Source organism: Oncorhynchus keta, chromosome 37, assembly GCF_023373465.1.
Source record: "Oncorhynchus keta strain PuntledgeMale-10-30-2019 chromosome 37, Oket_V2, whole genome shotgun sequence".
NCBI classification, from domain to species: domain Eukaryota; kingdom Metazoa; phylum Chordata; class Actinopteri; order Salmoniformes; family Salmonidae; genus Oncorhynchus; species Oncorhynchus keta.
The window spans coordinates 27,646,746-27,674,187 of NC_068457.1; the positions used below are offsets into that span (position 1 = coordinate 27,646,746).

General features: G+C 48.9%; 1 protein-coding gene and 1 long non-coding RNA gene across 2 annotated transcripts in view; both read right to left on the reverse strand.

The window, feature by feature from the left end:
* Positions 1 to 6,464: 6,464 nt before the first annotated feature.
* Positions 6,465 to 27,442, reverse strand: part of pir (pirin) — a 39,342-nt gene continuing 18,364 nt past the window's right edge. Inside the window, exons 5-9 of the mRNA XM_052498948.1 lie at positions 13,820 to 13,937; positions 12,574 to 12,618; positions 6,974 to 7,056; positions 6,824 to 6,890; positions 6,465 to 6,720 (exon numbers count right to left, since the gene is read on the reverse strand). Of these exons, the coding sequence (XP_052354908.1) occupies positions 6,602 to 6,720; positions 6,824 to 6,890; positions 6,974 to 7,056; positions 12,574 to 12,618; positions 13,820 to 13,937 (432 nt within the window). The 3' untranslated portion in view covers positions 6,465 to 6,601. The remainder of the gene's footprint in view (positions 6,721 to 6,823; positions 6,891 to 6,973; positions 7,057 to 12,573; positions 12,619 to 13,819; positions 13,938 to 27,442) is intronic.
* LOC127916819 (uncharacterized) lies at positions 14,001 to 18,609 on the reverse strand. Its single transcript, XR_008096176.1, has 13 exons — positions 17,786 to 18,609; positions 17,551 to 17,624; positions 16,978 to 17,103; positions 16,725 to 16,824; positions 16,209 to 16,308; positions 15,859 to 16,158; positions 15,585 to 15,808; positions 15,236 to 15,535; positions 15,036 to 15,135; positions 14,836 to 14,885; positions 14,670 to 14,785; positions 14,512 to 14,579; positions 14,001 to 14,011 (listed from the first exon to the last, which is right to left on the reverse strand). It is a non-coding gene; the product is annotated as an uncharacterized LOC127916819 (long non-coding RNA).

Here is a 27,442-nt window from a genome sequence, read left to right on the forward strand (position 1 = left end):
CTGATGTTGCCTTGCTCTGTCTGTCTGTAAGTCTGTTCTGTCTGCTCCTGTCTGATGTTGCCTTGCTCTGTCTGTCTGTAAGTCTGTTCTGTCTGTCCCTGCCTTGTCTCCCTGGTTCTGTTTGTCTGTCTGTAAGTCTGTTCTGTCTGCTCCTGTCTGATGTTGCCTTGCTCTGTCTGTCTGTAAGTCTGTTCTGTCTGATGTTGCCTTGCTCTGTCGGTCTGTAAGTCTGTTCTGTCTGCTCCTGTCTGATGTTGCCTTGCTCTGTCGGTCTGTAAGTCTGTTCTGTCTGATGTTGCCTTGCTCTGTCTGTCTGTAAGTCTGTTCTGTCTGCTCCTGTCTGATGTTGCCTTGCTCTGTCTGTCTGTAAGTCTGTTCTGTCTGATGTTGCCTTGCTCTGTCTGTCTGTAAGTCTGTTCTGTCTGATGTTGCCTTGCTCTGTCGGTCTGTAAGTCTGTTCTGTCTGCTCCTGTCTGATGTTGCCTTGCTCTGTTGGTCTGTAAGTCTGTTCTGTCTGATGTTGCCTTGCTCTGTCTGTCTGTAAGTCTGTTCTGTCTGCTCCTGTCTGATGTTGCCTTGCTCTGTTGGTCTGTAAGTCTGTTCTGTCTGATGTTGCCTTGCTCTGTCGGTCTGTAAGTCTGTTCTGTCTGCTCCTGTCTGATGTTGCCTTGCTCTGTCTGTCTGTAAGTCTGTTCTGTCTGATGTTGCCTTGCTCTGTCTGTCTGTAAGTTTGTTCTGTCTGATGTTGCCTTGCTCTGTCTGTCTGTAAGTCTGTTCTGTCTGATGTTGCCTTGCTCTGTCTGTCTGTAAGTCTGTTCTGTCTGATGTTGCCTTGCTCTGTCTGTCTGTAAGTCTGTTCTGTCTGATGTTGCCTTGCTCTGTCTGTCTGTAAGTCTGTTCTGTCTGATGTTGCCTTGCTCTGTCGGTCTGTAAGTCTGTTCTGTCTGCTCCTGTCTGATGTTGCCTTGCTCTGTCTGTCTGTAAGTCTGTTCTGTCTGATGTTGCCTTGCTCTGTCTGTCTGTAAGTCTGTTCTGTCTGATGTTGCCTTGCTCTGTCGGTCTGTAAGTCTGTTCTGTCTGCTCCTGTCTGATGTTGCCTTGCTCTGTCTGTCTGTAAGTCTGTTCTGTCTGATGTTGCCTTGCTCTGTCTGTCTGTAAGTCTGTTCTGTCTGATGTTGCCTTGCTCTGTCTGTCTGTAAGTCTGTTCTGTCTGATGTTGCCTTGCTCTGTCTGTCTGTAAGTCTGTTCTGTCTGATGTTGCCTTGCTCTGTCTGTCTGTAAGTCTGTTCTGTCTGATGTTGCCTTGCTCTGTAGGTCTGTAAGTCTGTTCTGTCTGATGTTGCCTTGCTCTGTCTGTCTGTAAGTCTGTTCTGTCTGATGTTGCCTTGCTCTGTAGGTCTGTAAGACTGTTCTGTCTGATGTTGCCTTGCTCTGTCTGTCTGTAAGTCTGTTCTGTCTGATGTTGCCTTGCTCTGTCTGTCTGTAAGTCTGTTCTGTCTGATGTTGCCTTGCTCTGTAGGTCTGTAAGTCTGTTCTGTCTGATGTTGCCTTGCTCTGTAGGTCTGTAAGTCTGTTCTGTCTGATGTTGCCTTGCTCTGTCTGTCTGTAAGTCTGTTCTGTCTGTAAGTCTGTTCTGTTCTGATGTTGCCTTGCTCTGTAGGTCTGTAAGTCTGTTCTGTCTGATGTTGCCTTGCTCTGTAGGTCTGTAAGTCTGTTCTGTCTGATGTTGCCTTGCTCTGTAGGTCTGTAAGTCTGTTCTGTCTGATGTTGCCTTGCTCTGTAGGTCTGTAAGTCTGTTCTGTCTGTCTGTGTCTGCCTGTCTGATGTTGCCTTGCTCTGTAGGTCTGTAAGTCTGTTCTGTCTGATGTTGCCTTGCTCTGTAGGTCTGTAAGTCTGTTCTGTCTGATGTTGCCTTGCTCTGTAGGTCTGTAAGTCTGTTCTGTCTGATGTTGCCTTGCTCTGTAGGTCTGTAAGTCTGTTCTGTCTGATGTTGCCTTGCTCTGTAGGTCTGTAAGTCTGTTCTGTCTGATGTTGCCTTGCTCTGTAGGTCTGTAAGTCTGTTCTGTCTGATGTTGCCTTGCTCTGTAGGTCTGTAGGTCTGTAAGTCTGTTCTGTCTGCTCCTGCCTTGGCTGTTAAATCCAAAGCAACTGTATTTCCACAGAGTTCAGCTTATCTGGAGCGGCATGAACATGTGTTTTAAATGTGATCCAGACCTCAGCTACGCAGCATGGATACATGGGCCATGGAGGGACACTCCCACCCTCCACCCCACCCCTATCCCATCCCAGACAAAACTCACTTCCCACTGGGCACAGACCTCAGCTACGCAGCATGGATACATGGGCCATGGAGGGACACTCCCACCCTCCACCCCACCCCTATCCCATCCCAGACAAAACTCACTTCCCACTGGGCACAGACCTCATTTCAACGTCTAATTACGAGGAAACATTGATTCAACCAGTGTGTGCCCAGGGGTTTGATTGTCTGCGGAGGGAGGGATGGAGGGATAGGAGATGTGATAGAGAGGGAGGGAGAAACAGGAGATGTGATAGAGAGGGAGGGAGGAGGCGGGAGAAACAGGAGATGTGTTAGAGAGGGAGGGAGGAGGAGGGAGAAACAGGAGATGTGATAGAGAGGGAGGGAGAAACAGGAGATGTGATAGAGAGGGAGGGAGGAGGAGGGAGAAACAGGAGATGTGATAGAGAGGGAGGGAGGAGGAGGGAGAAACAGGAGATGTGATAGAGAGGGAGGGAGGAGGAGGGAGAAACAGGAGATGTGATAGAGAGGGAGGGAGGAGGAGGGAGAAACAGGAGATGTGATAGAGAGGGAGGGAGGAGGAGGGAGAAACAGGAGATGTGATAGAGAGGGAGGGAGGAGGAGGGAGAAACAGGAGATGTGATAGAGAGGGAGGGAGGAGGAGGGAGAAACAGGAGATGTGATAGAGAGGGAGGGAGAAACAGGAGATGTGATAGAGAGGGAGGGAGGAGGAGGGAGAAACAGGAGATGTGATAGAGAGGGAGGGAGGAGGAGGGAGAAAGAGGAGATGTGATAGAGAGGGAGGGAGGAGGAGGGAGAAACAGGAGGTGTGATAGAGAGGGAGGGAGGAGGAGGGAGAAACAGGAGATGTGATAGAGAGGGAGGGAGGAGGAGGGAGAAACAGGAGATATGATAGAGAGGGAGGGAGGAGGAGGGAGAAACAGGAGGTGTGATAGAGAGGGAGGGAGGAGGAGGGAGAAACAGGAGATGTGATAGAGAGGGAGGGAGAAACAGGAGATGTGATAGAGAGGGAGGAGGAGGAGGGAGAAACAGGAGATGTGATAGAGAGGGAGGGAGAAACAGGAGATGTGATAGAGAGGGAGGAGGAGGAGGGAGAAACAGGAGATGTGATAGAGAGGGAGGGAGAAACAGGAGATGTGATAGAGAGGGAGGAGGAGGAGGGAGAAACAGGAGGTGTGATAGAGAGGGAGGGAGAAACAGGAGATGTGATAGAGAGGGAGGGAGAAACAGGAGGTGTGATAGAGAGGGAGGGAGAAACAGGAGGTGTGATAGAGAGGGAGGGAGAAACAGGAGATGTGATAGAGAGGGAGGGAGAAACAGGAGGTGTGATAGAGAGGGAGGGAGAAACAGGAGGTGTGATAGAGAGGGAGGGAGAAACAGGAGATGTGATAGAGAGGGAGGGAGAAACAGGAGGTGTGATAGAGAGGGAGGGAGAAACAGGAGATGTGATAGAGAGGGAGGGAGAAACAGGAGGTGTGATAGAGAGGGAGGGAGAAACAGGAGGTGTGATAGAGAGGGAGGGAGAAACAGGAGATGTGATAGAGAGGGAGGGAGAAACAGGAGGTGTGATAGAGAGGGAGGGAGAAACAGGAGATGTGATAGAGAGGGAGGGAGAAACAGGAGATGTGATAGAGAGGGAGGGAGGAGGAGGGAGAAACAGGAGATGTGATAGAGAGGGAGAGGAGAAACAGGAGGTGTGATAGAGAGGGAGGGAGAAACAGGAGATGTGATAGAGAGGGAGAGGAGAAACAGGAGGTGTGATAGAGAGGGAGAGGAGAAACAGGAGGTGTGATAGAGAGGGAGGGAGAAACAGGAGAGGTGATAGAGAGGGAGAGGAGAAACAGGAGATGTGATAGAGAGGGAGGGAGAAACAGGAGGTGTGATAGAGAGGGAGAGGAGAAACAGGAGGTGTGATAGAGAGGGAGGGAGAAACAGGAGAGGTGATAGAGAGGGAGAGGAGAAACAGGAGATGTGATAGAGAGGGAGGGAGAAACAGGAGGTGTGATAGAGAGGGAGAGGAGAAACAGGAGGTGTGATAGAGAGGGAGGGAGAAACAGGAGATGTGATAGAGAGGGAGGGAGAAACAGGAGATGTGATAGAGAGGGAGGGAGAAACAGGAGATGTGATAGAGAGGGAGGGAGAAACAGGAGATGTGATAGAGAGGGAGGGAGAAACAGGAGGTGTGTTAGAGAGGGAGGGAGAAACAGGAGATGTGATAGAGAGGGAGGGAGAAACAGGAGATGTGATAGAGAGGGAGGGAGAAACAGGAGATGTGATAGAGAGGGAGGGAGGAGGAGGGAGAAACAGGAGATGTGATAGAGAGGGAGGGAGGAGGAGGGAGAAACAGGAGATGTGATAGAGAGGGGGAGGAGGAGGGAGAAACAGGAGATGTGATAGAGAGGGAGGGAGGAGGAGGGAGAAACAGGAGATGTGATAGAGAGGGAGGGAGAAACAGGAGATGTGATAGAGAGGGAGGGAGAAACAGGAGATGTGATAGAGAGGGAGGGAGGAGGAGGGAGAAACAGGAGATGTGATAGAGAGGGAGGGAGGAGGAGGGAGAAACAGGAGATGTGATAGAGAGGGGGGAGGAGGAGGGAGAAACAGGAGGTGTGATAGAGAGGGAGGGAGGAGGAGGGAGAAACAGGAGATGTGATAGAGAGGGAGAGAGAAACAGGAGATGTGATAGAGAGGGAGGGAGAAACAGGAGATGTGATAGAGAGGGAGGGAGGAGGAGGGAGAAACAGGAGATGTGATAGAGAGGGAGGGAGGAGGAGGGAGAAACAGGAGATGTGATAGAGAGGGAGGGAGAAACAGGAGGTGTGTTAGAGAGGGAGGGAGAAACAGGAGATGTGTTAGAGAGGGAGAGGAGAAACAGGAGATGTGATAGAGAGGGAGAGGAGAAACAGGAGGTGTGTTAGAGAGGGAGGGAGAAACAGGAGGTGTGTTAGAGAGGGAGAGGAGAAACAGGAGATGTGATAGAGAGGGAGGGAGAAACAGGAGATGTGATAGAGAGGGAGGGAGGAGGAGGGAGAAACAGGAGATGTGATAGAGAGGGAGGGAGAAACAGGAGATGTGATAGAGAGGGAGGGAGAAACAGGAGAGGGAGGAGAGGAGGGAGAAACAGGAGATGTGATAGAGAGGGAGGGAGAAACAGGAGATGTGATAGAGAGGGAGGGAGGAGGAAAGAAACAGGAGATGTGTTAGAGAGGGAGGGAGAAACAGGAGATGTGATAGAGAGGAGGGAGAAACAGGAGATGTGATAGAGAGGGAGGGAGAAACAGGAGATGTGATAGAGAGGGAGGGAGAAACAGGAGATGTGATAGGGAGGGAGGGAGAAACAGGAGGTGTGATAGAGAGGGAGGGAGAAACAGGAGATGTGTTAGAGAGGGAGGGAGAAACAGGAGATGTGATAGAGAGGGAGGGAGAAACAGGAGGTGTGATAGAGAGGGAGGGAGAAACAGGAGGTGTGATAGAGAGGGAGGGAGAAACAGGAGGTGTGATAGAGAGGGAGGGAGAAACAGGAGGTGTGATAGAGAGGGAGGGAGAAACAGGAGATGTGTTAGAGAGGGAGGGAGAAACAGGAGATGTGATAGAGAGGGAGGGAGAAACAGGAGGTGTGATAGAGAGGGAGGGAGAAACAGGAGGTGTGATAGAGAGGGAGGGAGAAACAGGAGGTGTGATAGAGAGGGAGGGAGAAACAGGAGGTGTGATAGAGAGGGAGGGAGAAACAGGAGGTGTGATAGAGAGGGAGGGAGAAACAGGAGATGTGATAGAGAGGGAGGGAGAAACAGGAGATGTGATAGAGAGAAACAGGAGATGTGATAGAGAGGGAGGGAGAAACAGGAGGTGTGTTAGAGAGGGAGGAGAAACAGGAGATGTGATAGGGAGGGAGAGGAGACCCGCTGTTTCGCAGTATGAGACGTCATTCTGCCAGATGCAAATGGCCTTGAAATGTGATCTGTGGTTGGTTTCCCTCCTTCCCGTAACGGATACTTGCCTCTGAGGTCTGTCCAAGGACAAAATGACTGGAGCCAATCAGTGCTTCCATTAGATAGCTTCTGGAGACATCACGGCAGGATAGTTTTGTTGGGGTTAAATTAAAAGTGCTTTTTTCATCATTTGCATTTCAGTTTAATGGCTTGGAGGCACAGTAACAAAACATCTATTTGAGAAGAAAAAAAAATCAGTATAAAATGAGAACTTTAATGATTTAAAAAGAGACAAACACACATCAAGCTGGTTCATGATTAAAATACACTTTGGTCACATGACCGTAACAAGACAAGACCTATAAAATGATTAGAAGATGTCTGCGGATTCTTAGAAGGATTCCCTGATCTTAGACCTCCAAGCCGTAGCCCTCTCGAACCCATTGGTCCCTGTCCTGTAGTCTCTGACTGCCTGGTTGATCTCCTCTTCCGTGTTCATCACAAACGGACCTGGAGAGCAAAAGGAACGTGTAGTGTGTCATCTTTCACATGAACGATCCAATACTGTGGTAACTGACTGGAGATCAGTGATGTGAAGAAATGGAGTTCTTACCATGTTGGACCACCGGTTCATTGATCGGCTGTCCCGCAATCAAGACAAAATGGCAAACCTCTGATGTCTGGAGAAAGGAGTTTGAGTTGTAGTGAATTTACAATTCCTGAAAACTGTGTTAAGAGTCTGTAAGAAGTTCAGACAGCCTACCTTGTTTTCTACGGCTATGCAGTCTCCATCATCAAACACGATGGTGTGATGTGGCTCCACTTTCCGTTGCTCTGCATCTGGACCTGAAAGAGCAATGGAAAACAGAATCAACTCTACAGACGGGCCCCTGGGATGAAAACAAGATTATTACCTCAAAAGAAATGGCAAACAAAACAACTTTCATTTGAGGAATTTCTGTCAAGATTTTAACCCGAGGGAAACACTGCAATCAAGAACCAAAGAAACATTTCTCTCCATGTCTGCTTCCTTCATCTATTTCCCACATGGTTAAGTCTGCTTCCTTCATCTATTTCCTCTCCGTCTGACATGGTTAAGTCTGCTTCCTTCATCTATTTCCTCTCTGTCTGACATGGTTAAGTCTGCTTCCTTCATCTATTTCCTCTCCGTCTGACATGTCTGACATGGTTAAGTCTGCTTCCTTCATCTATTTCCTCTCTGTCTGACATGGTTAAGTCTGCTTCCTTCATCTATTTCCTCTCCGTCTGACATGGTTAAGTCTGCTTCCTTCATCTATTTCTCCGTCTCATGGTTAAGTCTGACATCTATTTCCTCTCCGGTTAAGTCTGCTTCCTTCATCTATTTCCTCTCCGTCTGACATGGTTAAGTCTGCTTCCTTCATCTATTTCCTTCTCTATTTCCTCTCGGTCTGACATGGTTAAGTCTGCTTCCTTCATCTATTTCCTCTCCGTCTGACATGGTTAAGTCTGCTTCCTTCATCTATTTCCTCTCCGTCTGACATGGTTAAGTCTGCTTCCTTCATCTATTTCCTCTCCGTCTGACATGGTTAAGTCTGCTTCCTTCATCTATTTCCTCTCTGTCTGACATGGTTAAGTCTGCTTCCTTCATCTATTTCCTCTCTGTCTGACATGGTTAAGTCTGCTTCCTTCATCTATTTCCTCTCTGTCTGACATGGTTAAGTCTGCTTCCTTCATCTATTTCCTCTCCGTCTGACATGGTTAAGTCTGCTTCCTTCATCTATTTCCTCTCCGTCTGACATGGTTAAGTCTGCTTCCTTCATCTATTTCCTCTCTGTCTGACATGGTTAAGTCTGCTTCCTTCATCTATTTCCTCTCCGTCTGACATGGTTAAGTCTGCTTCCTTCATCTATTTCCTCTCCGTCTGACATGGTTAAGTCTGCTTCCTTCATCTATTTCCTCTCTATTTCCTCTCCGTCTGACATGGTTAAGTCTGCTTCCTTCATCTATTTCCTCTCCGACATGGTTAAGTCTGACTATTTCCTCTCCGTCTGGTTAAGTCTGCTTCCTTCATCTATTTCCTCTCCGTCTGACATGGTTAAGTCTGCTTCCTTCATCTATTTCCTCTCCCTCTGACATGGTTAAGTCTGCTTCCTTCATCTATTTCCTCTCCTCTCCGTCTGACATGGTTAAGTCTGCTTCCTTCATCTATTTCCTCTCCTATTTCCTCTCCGTCTGACATGGTTAAGTCTGCTTCCTTCATCTATTTCCTCTCTGTCTGACATGGTTAAGTCTGCTTCCTTCATCTATTTCCTCTCCGTCTGACATGGTTAAGTCTGCTTCCTTCATCTATTTCCTCTCCGTCTGACATGGTTAAGTCTGCTTCCTTCATCTATTTCCTCTCCGTCTGACATGGTTAAGTCTGCTTCCTTCATCTATTTCCTCTCCGTCTGACATGGTTAAGTCTGCTTCCTTCATCTATTTCCTCTCCGTCTGACATGGTTAAGTCTGCTTCCTTCATCTATTTCCTCTCCATCTGACATGGTTAAGTCTGCTTCCTTCATCTATTTCCTCTCCCTCTGACATGGTTAAGTCTGCTTCCTTCATCTATTTCCTCTCCGTCTGACATGGTTAAGTCTGCTTCCTTCATCTATTTCCTCTCCTGGTTAAGTCTGCTTCCTTCATCTCCTGTCTGACATGGTTAAGTCTGCTTCCTTCATCTATTTCCTCTCCGTCTGACATGGTTAAGTCTGCTTCCTTCATCTATTTCCTCTCCGTCTGACATGGTTAAGTCTGCTTCCTTCATCTATTTCCTCTCCGTCTGACATGGTTAAGTCTGCTTCCTTCATCTATTTCCTCTCCCTCTGACATGGTTAAGTCTGCTTCCTTCATCTATTTCCTCTCTGTCTGACATGGTTAAGTCTGCTTCCTTCATCTATTTCCTCTCCCTCTGACATGGTTAAGTCTGCTTCCTTCATCTATTTCCTCTCCCTCTGACATGGTTAAGTCTGCTTCCTTCATCTATTTCCTCTCCGTCTGACATGGTTAAGTCTGCTTCCTTCATCTGAATACTAAGGTCAAAAGAAATGCTGAAACGCCAAAACGCTTCAATTTGTGGTGGATCTATTATTCAGACACAGCTGTGCTTGATTTGCCTTACAGACGACACTCTGTCGATTCAGTGGCATCTCGGTTCAAACCCACCTTAATCTTAGTTACAGCGAACGGTTCAACTTGATTCTGGTTTCAAAACATCTGTCTACAATTAAAAAGGACCTTTCCGTGAGATCCTCCGGAGCAACGATTCCATTTAATCAGATCATAATGCAACTTCCTGGAGAAACAAACATCAACTATGTGTGAAATGTAACAAAAGCCCTTTCTGAAGGAGTGAAGAGCGTGAAATAACTCCGCCTCACGCTAGCAAACATCGATCATAATGAAAATACAATTCCTCCAACTCAAATATGTGCTTCCCATTGACAAACTAAAGTAACGCTAAAACACTTCAGAGGACAGGCTTAACGTGTCCTGTATAGACAAACACTGTAGGGAACAGTTCACCTCTGTATAGCAGGGTGTCACAGGACTGTAGGGAACAGTTCAACTCTGTATAGCAGGGTGTCACAGGACTGTAGGGAACAGTTCACCTCTGTATAGAAGGGTGTCACAGGACTGTAGGTGAAACCATTTGGTACAGGTATAGTACCATAAGACATACATCTATTTCTGCATCCCATATGGCACCCTATTCCCTACATAGTGCACTACTTTTGGCCAGGCCCCATAGGGCACCCTATTCCCTACATAGTGCACTACTTTTGGCCAGGCCCCATAGGGCACCCTATTCCCTACATAGTGCACTACTTTTGGCCAGGCCCCATAGGGCACTATATAGGGACAGGTTGCCCTTGAACATGAATCACAACATGAAGGGTTCAAGTGGGATTTTGTCCCATTCCTGCTATTGGCTTCAGATCAGAAGGCTACATCCCAACGTTGACATGACATCCCAGAGAGGACGGAGGAGAGGAGGAAGGGAACATCCCAGAGAGGACGGAGGAGAGGAGGAAGGGAACATCCCAGAGAGGACGGAGGAGAGGAGGAAGGGAACATCCCAGAGAGGACAGAGGAGAGGAGGAAGGGAACATCCCAGAGAGGACGGAGGAGAGGAGGAAGGGAACATCCCAGAGAGGACGGAGGAGAGGAGGAAGGGAACATCCCAGAGAGGACGGAGGAGAGGAGGAAGGGAACATCCCAGAGAGGACAGAGGAGAGGAGGAAGGGAACATCCCAGAGAGGACGGAGGAGAGGAGGAAGGGAACATCCCAGAGAGGACGGAGGAGAGGAGGAAGGGAACATCCCAGAGAGGACAGAGGAGAGGAGGAAGGGAACATCCCAGAGAGGACGGAGGAGAGGAGGAAGGGAACATCCCAGAGAGGACGGAGGAGAGGAGGAAGGGAACATCCCAGAGAGGACGGAGGAAGGGAACATCCCAGAGAGGACGGAGGAGATGAGGAAGGGAACATCCCAGAGAGGACGGAGGAGAGGAGGAAGGGAACATCCCAGAGAGGACAGAGGAGATGAGGAAGGGAACATCCCAGAGAGGACGGAGGAGATGAGGAAGGGAACATCCCAGAGAGGACGGAGGAGAGGAGGAAGGGAACATCCCAGAGAGGACGGAGGAGAGGAGGAAGGGAACATCCCAGAGAGGACGGAGGAGAGGAGGAAGGGAACATCCCAGAGACGGAGGAGAGGAGGAAGGGAACATCCCAGAGAGGACGGAGGGAGAGGAGGAAGGGAACATCCCAGAGAGGACGGAGGAGAGGAGGAAGGGAACATCCCAGAGAGGACGGAGGAGAGGAGGAAGGGAACATCCCAGAGAGGACGGAGGAGATGAGGAAGAGAACATCCCAGAGAGGACGGAGGAGAGGAGGAAGGGAACATCCCAGAGAGGACGGAGGAGAGGAGGAAGGGAACATCCCAGAGAGGACGGAGGAGAGGAGGAAGGGAACATCCCAGAGAGGACGGAGGAGAGGAGGAAGGGAACATCCCAGAGAGGACGGAGGAGATGAGGAAGAGAACATCCCAGAGAGGACGGAGGAGAGGAGGAAGGGAACATCCCAGAGAGGACGGAGGAGAGGAGGAAGGGAACATCCCAGAGAGGACGGAGGAGATGAGGAAGGGAACATCCCAGAGAGGACGGAGGAGAGGAGGAAGGGAACATCCCAGAGAGGACGGAGGAGAGGAGGAAGGGAACATCCCAGAGAGGACAGAGGAGATGAGGAAGGGAACATCCCAGAGAGGACAGAGGAGATGAGGAAGGGAACATCCCAGAGAGGACGGAGGAGAGGAGGAAGGGAACATCCCAGAGAGGACGGAGGAGAGGAGGAAGGGAACATCCCAGAGAGGACGGAGGAGAGGAGGAAGGGAACATCCCAGAGAGGACGGAGGAGAGGAGAAGAGGAAGGGAACATCCCAGAGAGGACAGAGGAGAGGAGGAAGGGAACATCCCAGAGAGGACGGAGGAGAGGAGAAGAGGAAGGGAACATCCCAGAGAGGACAGAGGAGAGGAGGAAGGGAACATCCCAGAGAGGACAGAGGAGAGGAGAAGAGGAAGGGAACATCCCAGAGAGGACAGAGGAGAGGAGGAAGGGAACATCCCAGAGAGGACGGAGGAGAGGAGAAGAGGAAGGGAACATCCCAGAGAGGACAGAGGAGAGGAGGAAGGGAACATCCCAGAGAGGACGGAGGAGAGGAGGAAGGGAACATCCCAGAGAGGACAGAGGAGAGGAGGAAGGGAACATCCCAGAGAGGACAGAGGAGAGGAGGAAGGGAACATCCCAGAGAGGACAGAGGAGATGAGGAAGGGAACATCCCAGAGAGGACGGAGGAGAAGAGGAAGGGAACATCCCAGAGAGGACAGAGGAGAGGAGGAAGGGAACATCCCAGAGAGGACGGAGGAGATGAGGAAGGGAACATCCCAGAGAGGACGGAGGAGATGAGGAAGGGAACATCCCAGAGAGGACGGAGGAGATGAGGAAGGGAACATCCCAGAGAGGACGGAGGAGAGGAGAAGAGGAAGGGAACATCCCATAGAGGATGGAGGAGATGAGGAAGGGAACATCCCAGAGAGGACAGAGGAGAGGAGGAAGGGAACATCCCAGAGAGGACGGAGGAGATGAGGAAGGGAACATTAATAAATAAATGCACCTGCTCTGTTTGATTGTCTCTCTCTCTGGACGAGGGACAGCAACAAGATGCAGAGTGTTTCTGAACCACTACCAAACACAACACTGTTCTGGGTGACCATCAACATGAGGCTGCAGGGCAGTTAGGAACTAATGGAAAACTGTTGAACAGAAACTAAACAGAGGAAACTCACCAACACAGACAGATCCTGCCAGTGTGTAGATAAACGAGGTCCATCCTAGCAGAGATGATAGAAAAACTGTTGTTTTGGACTGGCATTGATAATGCATTTTGTTACCTCATTAACAAGTTAACTGTCACAGTATACACAACAATCACCACATTTATAAAGCCTCATATTGTAAATGATGTGACTTGGTGGGCGAGTCTGACCACTTGGTATACCGACGTCTTGCCATGTGAGCTGTGGGCCATAACACTGAGATGGTCTCATATCTAATCCACCATAGGGCCCTGTAATACGATGACGTGGGAGCCATCCAATCAACGCACCAACACTGACTGTGTGCACGCACGCACACACACACACACACACACACACACACACACACGCACACACACACACGCGCACACGCACACGCACACACGCACACACAAAGTAATGGACTACTTAACGTCTTACGTATGGTATAATGTGACCATTCAACACAGCACCACTGACTCCATAGCAACCACACAGCACCAGACTCCATAGCAACCACACAGCACCACTGACTCCATAGCAACCACACAGCACCACTGACTCCATAGCAACCACACAGCACCAGACTCCATAGCAACCACACAGCACCACTGACTCCATAGCAACCACACAGCACCAGACTCCATAGCAACCACACAGCACCACTGACTCCATAGCAACCACACAGCACCAGACTCCATAGCAACCACACAGCACCACTGACTCCATAGCAACCACACAGCACCAGACTCCATAGCAACCACACAGCACCACTGACTCCATAGCAACCATACAGCACCACTGACTCCATAGCAACCACACAGCACCAGATTCCATAGAGAACAGGCAGGTTGACCATGGAAACCAAGCCAGTTGTATAAACTTTAGAAGACTCCCAACCCCTGGAGGACTTCTGTTTGTCACAGACAGTAGATAGTAACTTTGTCCCACCACAAACCAACGTCAGGTACAGGACAGTTCCCACAATGAGAAAGCGTGTGTCATACACACCACACAGCACTTAGCTAGGGTTTGAGTTGAAAGGTTCTGCTAACTTTACTGAAAAGGTCAACAGATTTAGTGCCAGATTGTGGATGAATGGAGCACACAGAACAATATCGCTACAGTAGACCAAGCTCTGGTCCATGGTGTTACATGCAGCTAGAGCTTTCTTCAAGGAGCAGGTAACACCCTGGACCAGAGCCACAGAAGGCCTATTCAGTAAAGATGTTTTTACCTGAAGGAACTGGTTGTACATGCTTGGCTCCTCCATCCAGCTTCAAGTCCAGATACAGCGTTGGAGTCCTGGTGAAGATTTTTGACTGGACAAAAAAAAAGGACAAGACATTTATAGTATTTCATTGACCCCCAACATTCAGGCAGCAACCCTTTAACACCTCGCACCCTGATCTGTTGGTGTTACCTCTACCTCTCCCTCTTTTAACACCTAGCACCCTGATCTGTTGGTGTTACCTTTACCTCTCCCTCTTTTAACACCTAGCACCCTGATCTGTTGGTGTTACCTTTACCTCTCCCTCTTTTAACACCTAGCACCCTGATCTGTTGGTGTTACCTTTACCTCTCCCTCTTTGAACACCTAGCACCCTGATCTGTTGGTGTTACCTTTACCTCTCCCTCTTTTAACACCTAGCACCCTGATCTGTTAGTGTTACCTTTACCTCTCCCTCTTTTAACACCTAGCACCCTGATCTGTTGGTGTTACCTTTACCTCTCCCTCTTTTAACACCTAGCACCCTGATCTGTTGGTGTTACCTTTACCTCTCCCTCTTTGAACACCTAGCACCCTGATCTGTTAGTGTTACCTTTACCTCTCCCTCTTTTAACACCTAGCACCCTGATCTGTTGGTGTTACCTTTACCTCTCCCTCTTTGAACACCTAGCACCCTGATCTGTTAGTGTTACCTTTACCTCTCCCTCTTTGAACACCTAGCACCCTGATCTGTTGGTGTTACCTTTACCTCTCCCTCTTTGAACACCTAGCACCCTGATCTGTTAGTGTTACCTTTACCTCTCCCTCTTTTAACACCTAGCACCCTGATCTGTTTTTCCACAGCCTCCTTTAACACCTAGCACCCTGATCTGTTGGTGTTACCTTTACCTCTCCCTCTTTTAACACCTAGCACCCTGATCTGTTTTTCCACAGCCTCCTTTAACACCTAGCACCCTGATCTGTTGGTGTTACCTTTACCTCTCCCTCTTTTAACACCTAGCACCCTGATCTGTCGGTGTTACCTTTACCTCTCCCTCTTTTAACACCTAGCACCCTGATCTGTTGGTGTTACCTTTACCTCTCCCTCTTTTAACACCTAGCACCCTGATCTGTTGGTGTTACCCTTCCCACAGCCTCTTTTAACACCTAGCACCCTGATCTGTCGGTGTTACCTTTACCTCTCCCTCTTTTAACACCTAGCACCTTGATCTGTTGGTGTTACCTTTACCTCTCCCTCTTTTAACACCTAGCACCCTGATCTGTTGGTGTTACCTTTACCTCTCCCTCTTTTAACACCTAGCACCTTGATCTGTTGGTGTTACCTTTACCTCTCCCTCTTTTAACACCTAGCACCCTGATCTGTTGGTGTTACCCTTCCCACAGCCTCTTTTAACACCTAGCACCCTGATCTGTCGGTGTTACCTTTACCTCTCCCTCTTTGAACACCTAGCACCCTGATCTGTTGGTGTTACCTTTACCTCTCCCTCTTTTAACACCTAGCACCCTGATCTGTTGGTGTTACCTTTACCTCTCCCTCTTTTAACACCTAGCACCCTGATCTGTTGGTGTTACCTTTACCTCTCCCTCTTTTAACACCTAGCACCCTGATCTGTTGGTGTTACCTTTACCTCTCCCTCTTTTAACACCTAGCACCCTGATCTGTTGGTGTTACCTTTACCTCTCCCTCTTTTAACACCTAGCACCCTGATCTGTTGGTGTTACCTTTACCTCTCCCTCTTTTAACACCTAGCACCCTGATCTGTGGTGTTACCTTTACCTCTCCCTCTTTTAACACCTAGCACCCTGATCTGTTGGTGTTACCTTTACCTCTCCCTCTTTTAACACCTAGCACCCTGATCTGTTGGTGTTACCTTTACCTCTCCCTCTTTTAACACCTAGCACCCTGATCTGTTGGTGTTACCTTTACCTCTCCCTCTTTTAACACCTAGCACCCTGATCTGTTGGTGTTACCTTTACCTCTCCCTCTTTTAACACCTAGCACCCTGATCTGTTGGTGTTACCCTTCCCACTCCCTCTTTTAACACCTAGCACCCTGATCTGTTGGTGTTACCTTTACCTCTCCCTCTTTGAACACCTAGCACCCTGATCTGTTGGTGTTACCTTTACCTCTCCCTCTTTTAACACCTAGCACCCTGATCTGTTGGTGTTACCTTTACCTCTCCCTCTTTTAACACCTAGCACCCTGATCTGTTGGTGTTACCTTTACCTCTCCCTCTTTTAACACCTAGCACCCTGATCTGTTGGTGTTACCTTTACCTCTCCCTCTTTTAACACCTAGCACCCTGATCTGTTGGTGTTACCCTTCCCACAGCCTCTTTTAACACCTAGCACCCTGATCTGCTGGTGTTACCTTTCCTACAGCCTCTTTTAACACCTAGCACCCTGATCTGTTGGTGTTACCCTTCCTACAGCCTCTTTTAACACCTAGCACCCTGATCTGCTGGTGTTACCTTTCCTACAGCCTCTTTTAACACCTAGCACCCTGATCTGTTGGTGTTACCTTTCCTACAGCCTCTTTTAACACCTAGCACCCTGATCTGCTGGTGTGTTCTACTGTCTTTCCTACAGCCTCTTTTAACACCTAGCACCCTGATCTGTTGGTGTTACCCCTACTGTTTCCCACCAGCCTCTTTTAACACCTAGCACCCTGATCTGCTGGTGTTACCTTTCCTCTCCCTCTTTTAACACCTAGCACCCTGATCTGTTAGTGTTACCTTTACCTCTCCCTCTTTTTAACACCTAGCACCCTGATCTGTTGGTGTTACCTTTACCTGTCTCCCTCTTTAACACCTAGCACCCTGATCTGTTGGTGTTACCTTTACCTCTCCCTCTTTTAACACCTAGCACCCTGATCTGTGGTGTTACCTTTACCTCTCCCCTCTTTTAACACCTAGCACCCTGATCTGTTGGTGTTACCTTTACCTCTCCCTCTTTTAACACCTAGCACCCTGATCTGTTGGTGTTACCTTTACCTCTCCCTCTTTTAACACCTAGCACCCTGATCTGTTGGTGTTACCTTTTACCTCTCCCTCTTTTAACACCTAGCACCCTGATCTGTTGGTGTTACCTCATTACCTCTCCCTCTTTTAACACCTAGCACCCTGATCTGTTGGTGTTACCCTTCCCCCTCCCTCTTTTAACACCTAGCACCCTGATCTGTTGGTGTTACCTTTACCTCTCCCTCTTTGAACACCTAGCACCCTGATCTGTTGGTGTTACCTTTACCTCTCCCTCTTTTAACACCTAGCACCCTGATCTGTTGGTGTTACCTTTACCTCTCCTCTTTTAACACCTAGCACCCTGATCTGTTGGTGTCACCTTTACCTCTCCCTCTTTTAACACCTAGCACCCTGATCTGTTGGTGTTACCTTTCCTACCCCTCTTTGAACACCTAGCACCCTGATCTGCTGGTGTTACCCTTCCCACAGCCTCTTTTAACACCTAGCACCCTGATCTGTTGGTGTTACCCTTCCCTCAGCCTCTTTTAACACCTAGCACCCTGATCTGCTGGTGTTACCTTTCCTACAGCCTCTTTTAACACCTAGCACCCTGATCTGTTGGTGTTACCTTCCTACAGGCTCTTTTAACACCTAGCACCCTGATCTGTCAGTGTTACCTTTCCCTACAGCTCTTTAACACCTAGCACCCTGATCTGTTGGTGTTACCTTTACCTCTCCCTCTTTTCAACACCTAGCACCCTGATCTGCTGGTGTTACCTTTACCTCTCCCTCTTTTAACACCTAGCACCCTGATCTGTTGGTGTTACCTTTACCTCTCCCTCTTTTAACACCTAGCACCCTGATCTGTTCAGGTGTTACCTTTACCTCTCCTCTTTTAACACCTAGCACCCTGATCTGTTGGTGTTACCTTTACCCCCAGTCTCCTGTTTTAACACCTAGCACCCTGATCTGTTGGTGTTACCTTTACCTCTCCCAAACCCAGCTTTAACACCTAGCACCCTGATCTGTTAGTGTTACCTTTACCTCTCCCTCTTTTAACACCTAGCACCCTGATCTGTTGGTGTTACCTTTACCTCTCCCTCTTTTAACACCTAGCACCCTGATCTGTTAGTGTTACCTTTACCTCTCCCTCTTTTAACACCTAGCACCCTGATCTGTTGGTGTTACGCTTCCAGACCAGCCCTACTGTGATGGAAGACCAGACCAGCCTTACTGTGATGGAAGACCAGACCAGCCCTACTGTGATGGAAGACCAGACCAGCCCTACTGTGATGGAAGACCAGACCAGCCCTACTGTGATGGAAGACTAGACCAGCCCTACTGTGATAGAAGACCAGACCAGCTCTACTGTGAGGGAAGACCAGACCAGCCCTACTGTGAGGGAAGACCAGACCAGCTGTACATATATGAATGTTTCATCCTCTAGACCTGTCCAGGATCCAGTCTCAACTCAATGGGCAGTCTATCTGTCTGACCTGTATTCAACCCAGTTGGAAGTCATTACTCTGTCTCCCTGTCAGTCAGCGACAGGCCAAACCCAGTCATTACTCTGTCTCCCTGTCAGTCAGCGACAGGCCAAACCCAGTCATTACTCTGTCTCCCTGTCAGTCAGCGACAGGCCAAACCCAGTCATTACTCTGTCTCCCTGTCAGTCAGCGACAGGCCAAACCCAGTCATTACTCTGTAACCCTGTCAGTCAGCGACAGGCCAAACCCAGTCATTACTCTGTCTCCCTGTCAGTCAGCGACAGGCCAAACCCAGTCATTACTCTGTCTCCCTGTCAGTCAGCGACAGGCCAAACCCAGTCATTACTCTGTCTCCTGTCAGTCAGCGACAGGCCAAACCCAGTCATTACTCTGTCTCCCTGTCAGTCAGCGACAGGCCAAACCCAGTCATTACTCTGTAACCCTGTCAGTCAGCGACAGGCCAAACCCAGTCATTACTCTGTCTCCCTGTCAGTCAGCGACAGGCCAAACCCAGTCATTACTCTGTCTCCCTGTCAGTCAGCGACAGGCCAAACCCAGTCATTACTCTGTCTCCCTGTCAGTCAGCGACAGGCCAAACCCAGTCATTACTCTGTCTCCCAGGCCAAACCCATTCATTACTGTCCCAGTGTCAGTCAGCGACAGGCCAAACCCAGTCATTACTCTGTAACCCTGTCAGTCAGCGACAGGCCAAACCCAGTCATTACTCTGTCTCCCTGTCAGTCAGCGACAGGCCAAACCCAGTCATTACTCTGTAACCCTGTCAGTCAGCGACAGGCCAAACCCAGTCATTACTCTGTCTCCCTGTCAGTCAGCGACAGGCCAAACCCAGTCATTACTCTGTCTCCCTGTCAGTCAGCGACAGGCCAAACCCAGTCATTACTCTGTCTCCCTGTCAGTCAGCGACAGGCCAAACCCAGTCATTACTCTGTCTCCCTGTCAGTCAGCGACAGGCGAAACCCAGTCATTACTCTGTCTCCCTGTCAGTCAGCGACAGGCCAAACCCAGTCATTACTCTGTCTCCCTGTCAGTCAGCGACAGGCCAAACCCAGTCGTTACTCTGTCCCCCTGTCAGTCAGAGACAGGCCAAACCCAGTCATTACTCTGTCTCCCTGTCAGTCAGCGACAGGCCAAACCCAGTCATTACTCTGTAACCCTGTCAGTCAGAGACAGGCCAAACCCAGTCATTACTCTGTCTCCCTGTCAGTCAGCGACAGGCCAAACCCAGTCATTACTCTGTCTCCCTGTCAGTCAGCGACAGGCCAAACCCAGTCATTACTCTGTCTCCCTGTCAGTCAGCGACAGGCCAAACCCAGTCATTACTCTGTCTCCCTGTCAGTCAGCGACAGGCCAAACCCAGTCATTACTCTGTCTCCCTGTCAGTCAGCGACAGGCCAAACCCAGTCATTACTCTGTAACCCTGTCAGTCAGCGACAGGCCAAACCCAGTCATTACTCTGTCTCCCTGTCAGTCAGCGACAGGCCAAACCCAGTCATTACTCTGTCTCCTGTCAGTCAGCGACAGGCCAAACCCAGTCATTACTCTGTCTCCCTGTCAGTCAGCGACAGGCCAAACCCAGTCATTACTCTGTCTCCCTGTCAGTCAGCGACAGGCCAAACCCAGTCATTACTCTGTCTCCCTGTCAGTCAGCGACAGGCCAAACCCAGTCATTACTCTGTAACCCTGTCAGTCAGCGACAGGCCAAACCCAGTCATTACTCTGTCTCCCTGTCAGTCAGCGACAGGCCAAACCCAGTCATTACTCTGTCTCCCTGTCAGTCAGCGACAGGCCAAACCCAGTCATTACTCTGTCTCCCTGTCAGTCAGCGACAGGCCAAACCCAGTCATTACTCTGTAACCCTGTCAGTCAGCGACAGGCCAAACCCAGTCATTACTCTGTCTCCCTGTCAGTCAGCGACAGGCCAAACCCAGTCATTACTCTGTCTCCCTGTCAGTCAGCGACAGGCCAAACCCAGTCATTACTCTGTCTCCCTGTCAGTCAGCGACAGGCCAAACCCAGTCATTACTCTGTCTCCCTGTCAGTCAGCGACAGGCCAAACCCAGTCATTACTCTGTCTCCCTGTCAGTCAGCGACAGGCCAAACCCAGTCATTACTCTGTCTCCCTGTCAGTCAGCGACAGGCCAAACCCAGTCATTACTCTGTCTCCCTGTCAGTCAGCGACAGGCCAAACCCAGTCATTACTCTGTAACCCTGTCAGTCAGAGACAGGCCAAACCCAGTCATTACTCTGTCTCCCTGTCAGTCAGCGACAGGCCAAACCCAGTCATTACTCTGTCTCCCTGTCAGTCAGCGACAGGCCAAACCCAGTCATTACTCTGTAACCCTGTCAGTCAGCGACAGGCCAAACCCAGTCATTACTCTGTCTCCCTGTCAGTCAGCGACAGGCCAAACCCAGTCATTACTCTGTCTCCCTGTCAGTCAGCGACAGGCCAAACCCAGTCATTACTCTGTAACCCTGTCAGTCAGCGACAGGCCAAACCCAGTCATTACTCTGTCTCCCTGTCAGTCAGCGACAGGCCAAACCCAGTCATTACTCTGTCTCCCTGTCAGTCAGCGACAGGCCAAACCCAGTCATTACTCTGTAACCCTGTCAGTCAGCGACAGGCCAAACCCAGTCATTACTCTGTAACCCTGTCAGTCAGCGACAGGCCAAACCCAGTCATTACTCTGTAACCCTGTCAGTCAGCGACAGGCCAAACCCAGTCATTACTCTGTCTCCCTGTCAGTCAGCGACAGGCCAAACCCAGTCATTACTCTGTAACCCTGTCAGTCAGCGACAGGCCAAACCCAGTCATTACTCTGTAACCCTGTCAGTCAGCGACAGGCCAAACCCAGTCATTACTCTGTCTCCCTGTCAGTCAGCGACAGGCCAAACCCAGTCATTACTCTGTCTCCCTGTCAGTCAGCGACAGGCCAAACCCAGTCATTACTCTGTCTCCCTGTCAGTCAGCGACAGGCCAAACCCAGTCATTACTCTGTCTCCCTGTCAGTCAGCGACAGGCCAAACCCAGTCATTACTCTGTCTCCCTGTCAGTCAGCGACAGGCCAAACCCAGTCATTACTCTGTCTCCCTGTCAGTCAGCGACAGGCCAAACCCAGTCATTACTCTGTAACCCTGTCAGTCAGCGACAGGCCAAAACCCTGTCAGTCAGCAGTCATTACTCTGTAACCCTGTCAGTCAGCGACAGGCCAAACCCAGTCATTACTCTGTCTCCCTGTCAGTCAGCGACAGGCCAAACCCAGTCATTACTCTGTCTCCCTGTCAGTCAGCGACAGGCCAAACCCAGTCATTACTCTGTAACCCTGTCAGTCAGCGACAGGCCAAACCCAGTCATTACTCTGTCTCCCTGTCAGTCAGCGACAGGCCAAACCCAGTCATTACTCTGTCTCCCTGTCAGTCAGCGACAGGCCAAACCCAGTCATTACTCTGTCTCCCTGTCAGTCAGCGACAGGCCAAACCCAGTCATTACTCTGTAACCCTGTCAGTCAGCGACAGGCCAAACCCAGTCATTACTCTGTCTCCCTGTCAGTCAGCGACAGGCCAAACCCAGTCATTACTCTGTCTCCCTGTCAGTCAGCGACAGGCCAAACCCAGTCATTACTCTGTCTCCCTGTCAGTCAGCGACAGGCCAAACCCGGTCATTACTCTGTCTCCCTGTCAGTCAGCGACAGGCCAAACCCAGTCATTACTCTGTAACCCTGTCAGTCAGCGACAGGCCAAACCCAGTCATTACTCTGTCTCCCTGTCAGTCAGCGACAGGCCAAACCCAGTCATTACTCTGTCTCCCTGTCAGTCAGCGACAGGCCAAACCCAGTCATTACTCTGTAACCCTGTCAGTCAGCGACAGGCCAAACCCAGTCATTACTCTGTCTCCCTGTCAGTCAGCGACAGGCCAAACCCAGTCATTACTCTGTCTCCCTGTCAGTCAGCGACAGGCCAAACCCAGTCATTACTCTGTAACCCTGTCAGTCAGCGACAGGCCAAACCCAGTCATTACTCTGTCTCCCTGTCAGTCAGCGACAGGCCAAACCCAGTCATTACTCTGTCTCCCTGTCAGTCAGCGACAGGCCAAACCCAGTCATTACTCTGTCCCTGTCAGTCAGCGACAGGCCAAACCCAGTCATTACTCTGTAACCCTGTCAGTCAGCGACAGGCCAAACCCAGTCATTACTCTGTCTCCCTGTCAGTCAGCGACAGGCCAAACCCAGTCATTACTCTGTCTCCCTGTCAGTCAGCGACAGGCCAAACCCAGTCATTACTCTGTAACCCTGTCAGTCAGCGACAGGCCAAACCCAGTCATTACTCTGTCTCCCTGTCAGTCAGCGACAGGCCAAACCCAGTCATTACTCTGTCTCCCTGTCAGTCAGCGACAGGCCAAACCCAGTCATTACTCTGTCTCCCTGTCAGTCAGCGACAGGCCAAACCCAGTCATTACTCTGTAACCCTGTCAGTCAGCGACAGGCCAAACCCAGTCATTACTCTGTCTCCCTGTCAGTCAGCGACAGGCCAAACCCAGTCATTACTCTGTCTCCCTGTCAGTCAGCGACAGGCCAAACCCAGTCATTACTCTGTCTCCCTGTCAGTCAGCGACAGGCCAAACCCAGTCATTACTCTGTCTCCCTGTCAGTCAGCGACAGGCCAAACCCAGTCATTACTCTGTCTCCCTGTCAGTCAGCGACAGGCCAAACCCAGTCATTACTCTGTCTCCCTGTCAGTCAGCGACAGGCCAAACCCAGTCATTACTCTGTAACCCTGTCAGTCAGCGACAGGCCAAACCCAGTCATTACTCTGTCTCCCTGTCAGTCAGCGACAGGCCAAACCCAGTCATTACTCTGTCTCCCTGTCAGTCAGCGACAGGCCAAACCCAGTCATTACTCTGTCTCCCTGTCAGTCAGCGACAGGCCAAACCCAGTCATTACTCTGTCTCCCTGTCAGTCAGCGACAGGCCAAACCCAGTCATTACTCTGTCTCCCTGTCAGTCAGCGACAGGCCAAACCCAGTCATTACTCTGTCTCCCTGTCAGTCAGCGACAGGCCAAACCCAGTCATTACTCTGTAACCCTGTCAGTCAGCGACAGGCCAAACCCAGTCATTACTCTGTCTCCTGTCAGTCAGCGACAGGCCAAACCCAGTCATTACTCTGTCTCCCTGTCAGTCAGCGACAGGCCAAACCCAGTCATTACTCTGTCTCCCTGTCAGTCAGCGACAGGCCAAACCCAGTCATTACTCTGTCTCCCTGTCAGTCAGCGACAGGCCAAACCCAGTCATTACTCTGTAACCCTGTCAGTCAGCGACAGGCCAAACCCAGTCATTACTCTGTCTCCCTGTCAGTCAGCGACAGGCCAAACCCAGTCATTACTCTGTAACCCTGTCAGTCAGCGACAGGCCAAACCCAGTCATTACTCTGTAACCCTGTCAGTCAGCGACAGGCCAAACCCAGTCATTACTCTGTCTCCCTGTCAGTCAGCGACAGGCCAAACCCAGTCATTACTCTGTCTCCCTGTCAGTCAGCGACAGGCCAAACCCAGTCATTACTCTGTCTCCCTGTCAGTCAGCGACAGGCCAAACCCAGTCATTACTCTGTCTCCCTGTCAGTCAGCGACAGGCCAAACCCAGTCATTACTCTGTCTCCCTGTCAGTCAGCGACAGGCCAAACCCAGTCATTACTCTGTCTCCCTGTCAGTCAGCGACAGGCCAAACCCAGTCATTACTCTGTCTCCCTGTCAGTCAGCGACAGGCCAAACCCAGTCATTACTCTGTAACCCTGTCAGTCAGCGACAGGCCAAACCCAGTCATTACTCTGTCTCCCTGTCAGTCAGCGACAGGCCAAACCCAGTCATTACTCTGTAACCCTGTCAGTCAGCGACAGGCCAAACCCAGTCATTACTCTGTAACCCTGTCAGTCAGCGACAGGCCAAACCCAGTCATTACTCTGTCTCCCTGTCAGTCAGCGACAGGCCAAACCCAGTCATTACTCTGTCTCCCTGTCAGTCAGCGACAGGCCAAACCCAGTCATTACTCTGTAACCCTGTCAGTCAGCGACAGGCCAAACCCAGTCATTACTCTGTCTCCCTGTCAGTCAGCGACAGGCCAAACCCAGTCATTACTCTGTCTCCCTGTCAGTCAGCGACAGGCCAAACCCAGTCATACTCTGTAACCCTGTCAGTCAGCGACAGGCCAAACCCAGTCATCATTACTCTGTCTCCCTGTCAGTCAGCGACAGGCCAAACCCAGTCATTACTCTGTCTCCCTGTCAGTCAGCGACAGGCCAAACCCAGTCATTACTCATTACTCTTGATTAAGGTGTTAAAGTAGCTCTGTAAGTGTTAAACACTCATTGGTTTAGAAGAAACCCAGTGTTGGTGTTAATACCCAGTGTTGAACTAAAACCACGGCCATCATTATCATATTTCCCAGCATGCTCTACTGCAGTTAGATTTTTTTTTTGAATTGTTTGTTTCAATATCTATGTTTTTGAATGTACATGGATTAATTAAATAAATATAAATAAACGTTTTTCTAAGCTAATCCAATCTGTTATATGGATTCATTACTGAAATGGTTGATCCAGTTTAGATGATTAAGGTATTCTTCCGATCCCAGCAGTCATTCTGAATCAGGTTGCAGGTGAATAAAAATTCTAAATGTTGGATATCCCCACTCTGGCTGGATTCCAATAGGAATTACACATCACTTTGCAAGCCAGCATAATGTGATTTGCAGGCCTAAATTTTTCCTGTAAACCATGAGTTTCAGGCCACTTTATTAGGGTAAAACTAAGCCCTCAAAAATAAGGCTTTGTGAATGATGTGTTGTATTGTGTTAAATAATACAATTGTAATGATAACATAATCGCTTAGGATCTCACTTGGTGAAGGCCACAGGACAGAAAATGGATGAATGCATCAACCATAACTGTGTTTGAATACCCATACTAACATACTGTAAACTACATACTTAATGAGTATATATATACTACATAATATAAGTCTATTTTAGTATACTATAAACAAACGGTATCCTTTCAGTTGAGTGTTGTAGCGCTTCGCCTGTCTACCGGAAGTTGATGCTGTGTCACGAGTCCGACCGAGGGTCATTTCCCTTCCCGGGCGGGTGGCGCTCGGCGGTCGTCGTCACCGGCCTATTAGCTGCCACTGATTGTCTTTCCTCCCCCTCCTTGTATGTTTAGTGGTAGCACCTGTTTATGTATGATTAGTTTGTCTTTATTAGACAGCCGGCCCGCCTGGTTGTTGTGCGGGATTATTTCAGTGTAACCTTCGGCTCTGTTGTAGAGGTACGTGTTAGTGCCTGGTCGTGTTTTTTCCGTTGTACATTTTCATTCCCTGTGTTTGGGGACGTTACTATTGTGAGCACCCTGTGGTGCGTTGGTGCTATTAAAGACGCACAGCATTGAACTCTCTGTCTCCTGCGTTTGACTCCACACCCATGACACCCGGAGCATTACATGCTGCTGCTATGTAACTCCTTGCTAGTTTGTTAGCATAGATAACATACTATCTTACGACTTCATTAACAATGTCCATTGAGAACGCACCAAGACTATACCACTTAGCTAAGCTAAGAATGACGTGAATAATCAAGTTAATAAATGTTGGGTAGGTAGTTAGATAGCATATAGTTAATATAATGGAAAGTTCAATGTATTAGTAGCCAACTAACATTACGTAGCTAGCTAACATACCAGTACATACAAGCAATTGTTATAATGATATGCGGTTCGTAAAGCTAGCGTAGCTAACAATTTGTAAGCCAGCATAACGTGTAACGTACCTTATTTGAAAAGTCACTACTTTATTACATTGCTCAACATTTCATTAACATTTGTCATAATTAGTTTAAAGCAATGAATTTGTACTAATACAGGCATGGGTCGTATAACTCAACAAGTCACTCGAAAAGGCAAGGCACTCTGTGGAAATAAGGCTTCCACACTAAGCAGTGTGTTCATTTTAACACTGAAAGTGTGGACCAGTATAGACACTGGACCAGTGTTAAATTTAACACTGAAAGTGTGGACCAGTATAGACACTGGACCAGTGTTAAATTTAACACTGAAAGTGTGGACCAGTATAGACACTGGACCAGTGTTAAATGTAACACTGAAAGTGTGGACCAGTATAGACACTGGACCAGTGTTAAATGTAACACTGAAAGTGTGGACCAGTATAGACACTGGACCAGTGTTAAATGTAACACTGAAAGTGTGGACCAGTATAGACACTGGACCAGTGTTAAATTTAACACTGAAAGTGTGGACCAGTATAGACACTGGACCAGTGTTAAATGTAACACTGAAAGTGTGGACCAGTATAGACACTGGACCAGTGTTAAATGTAACACTGAAAATGTGGACCAGTATAGACACTGGACCAGTGTTAAATGTAACACTGAAAGTGTGGACCAGTATAGACACTGGACCAGTGTTAAATGTAACACTCTCAGTGTTTATTTAACACTGAAGAATATGCTGTGACGGTATCAGTGAACACCATAACACTGAGTTAGTGTAACATTTTAATGCTACTGGTGTTGGAAAGTATGAGTGAACACCATAACACTGAGTTAGTGTAACATTTTAATACCACTGGTGTTGGAAAGTATCAGTGAACACCATAACACTGAGTTAGTGTAACATTTTAATGCTACTGGTGTTGGAAAGTATCAGTGAACACCATAACACTGAGTTAGTGTAACATTTTAATACTACTGGTGTTGGAAAGTATCAGTGAACACCATAACACTGAGTTAGTGTAACATTTTAATACTACTGGTGTTGGAAAGTATCAGTGAACACCATAACACTGAGTTAGTGTAACATTTTAATACCACTGGTGTTGGAAAGTATCAGTGAACACCATAACACTGAGTTAGTGTAACATTTTAATACCACTGGTGTTGGAAAGTATCAGTGAACACCATAACACTGAGTTAGTGTAACATTTTTAATACTACTGGTGTTGGAAAGTATCAGTGAACACCATAACATTTTAATGCTACTGAGTTAAAGTAACATTTTAATACCACAAATGGGTGTTGGAAAGTATCAGTAACACCATAACACTGAGTTAGTGTAACATTTTAATGCTACTGGTATTGGAAAGTATCAGTGAACACCATAACACT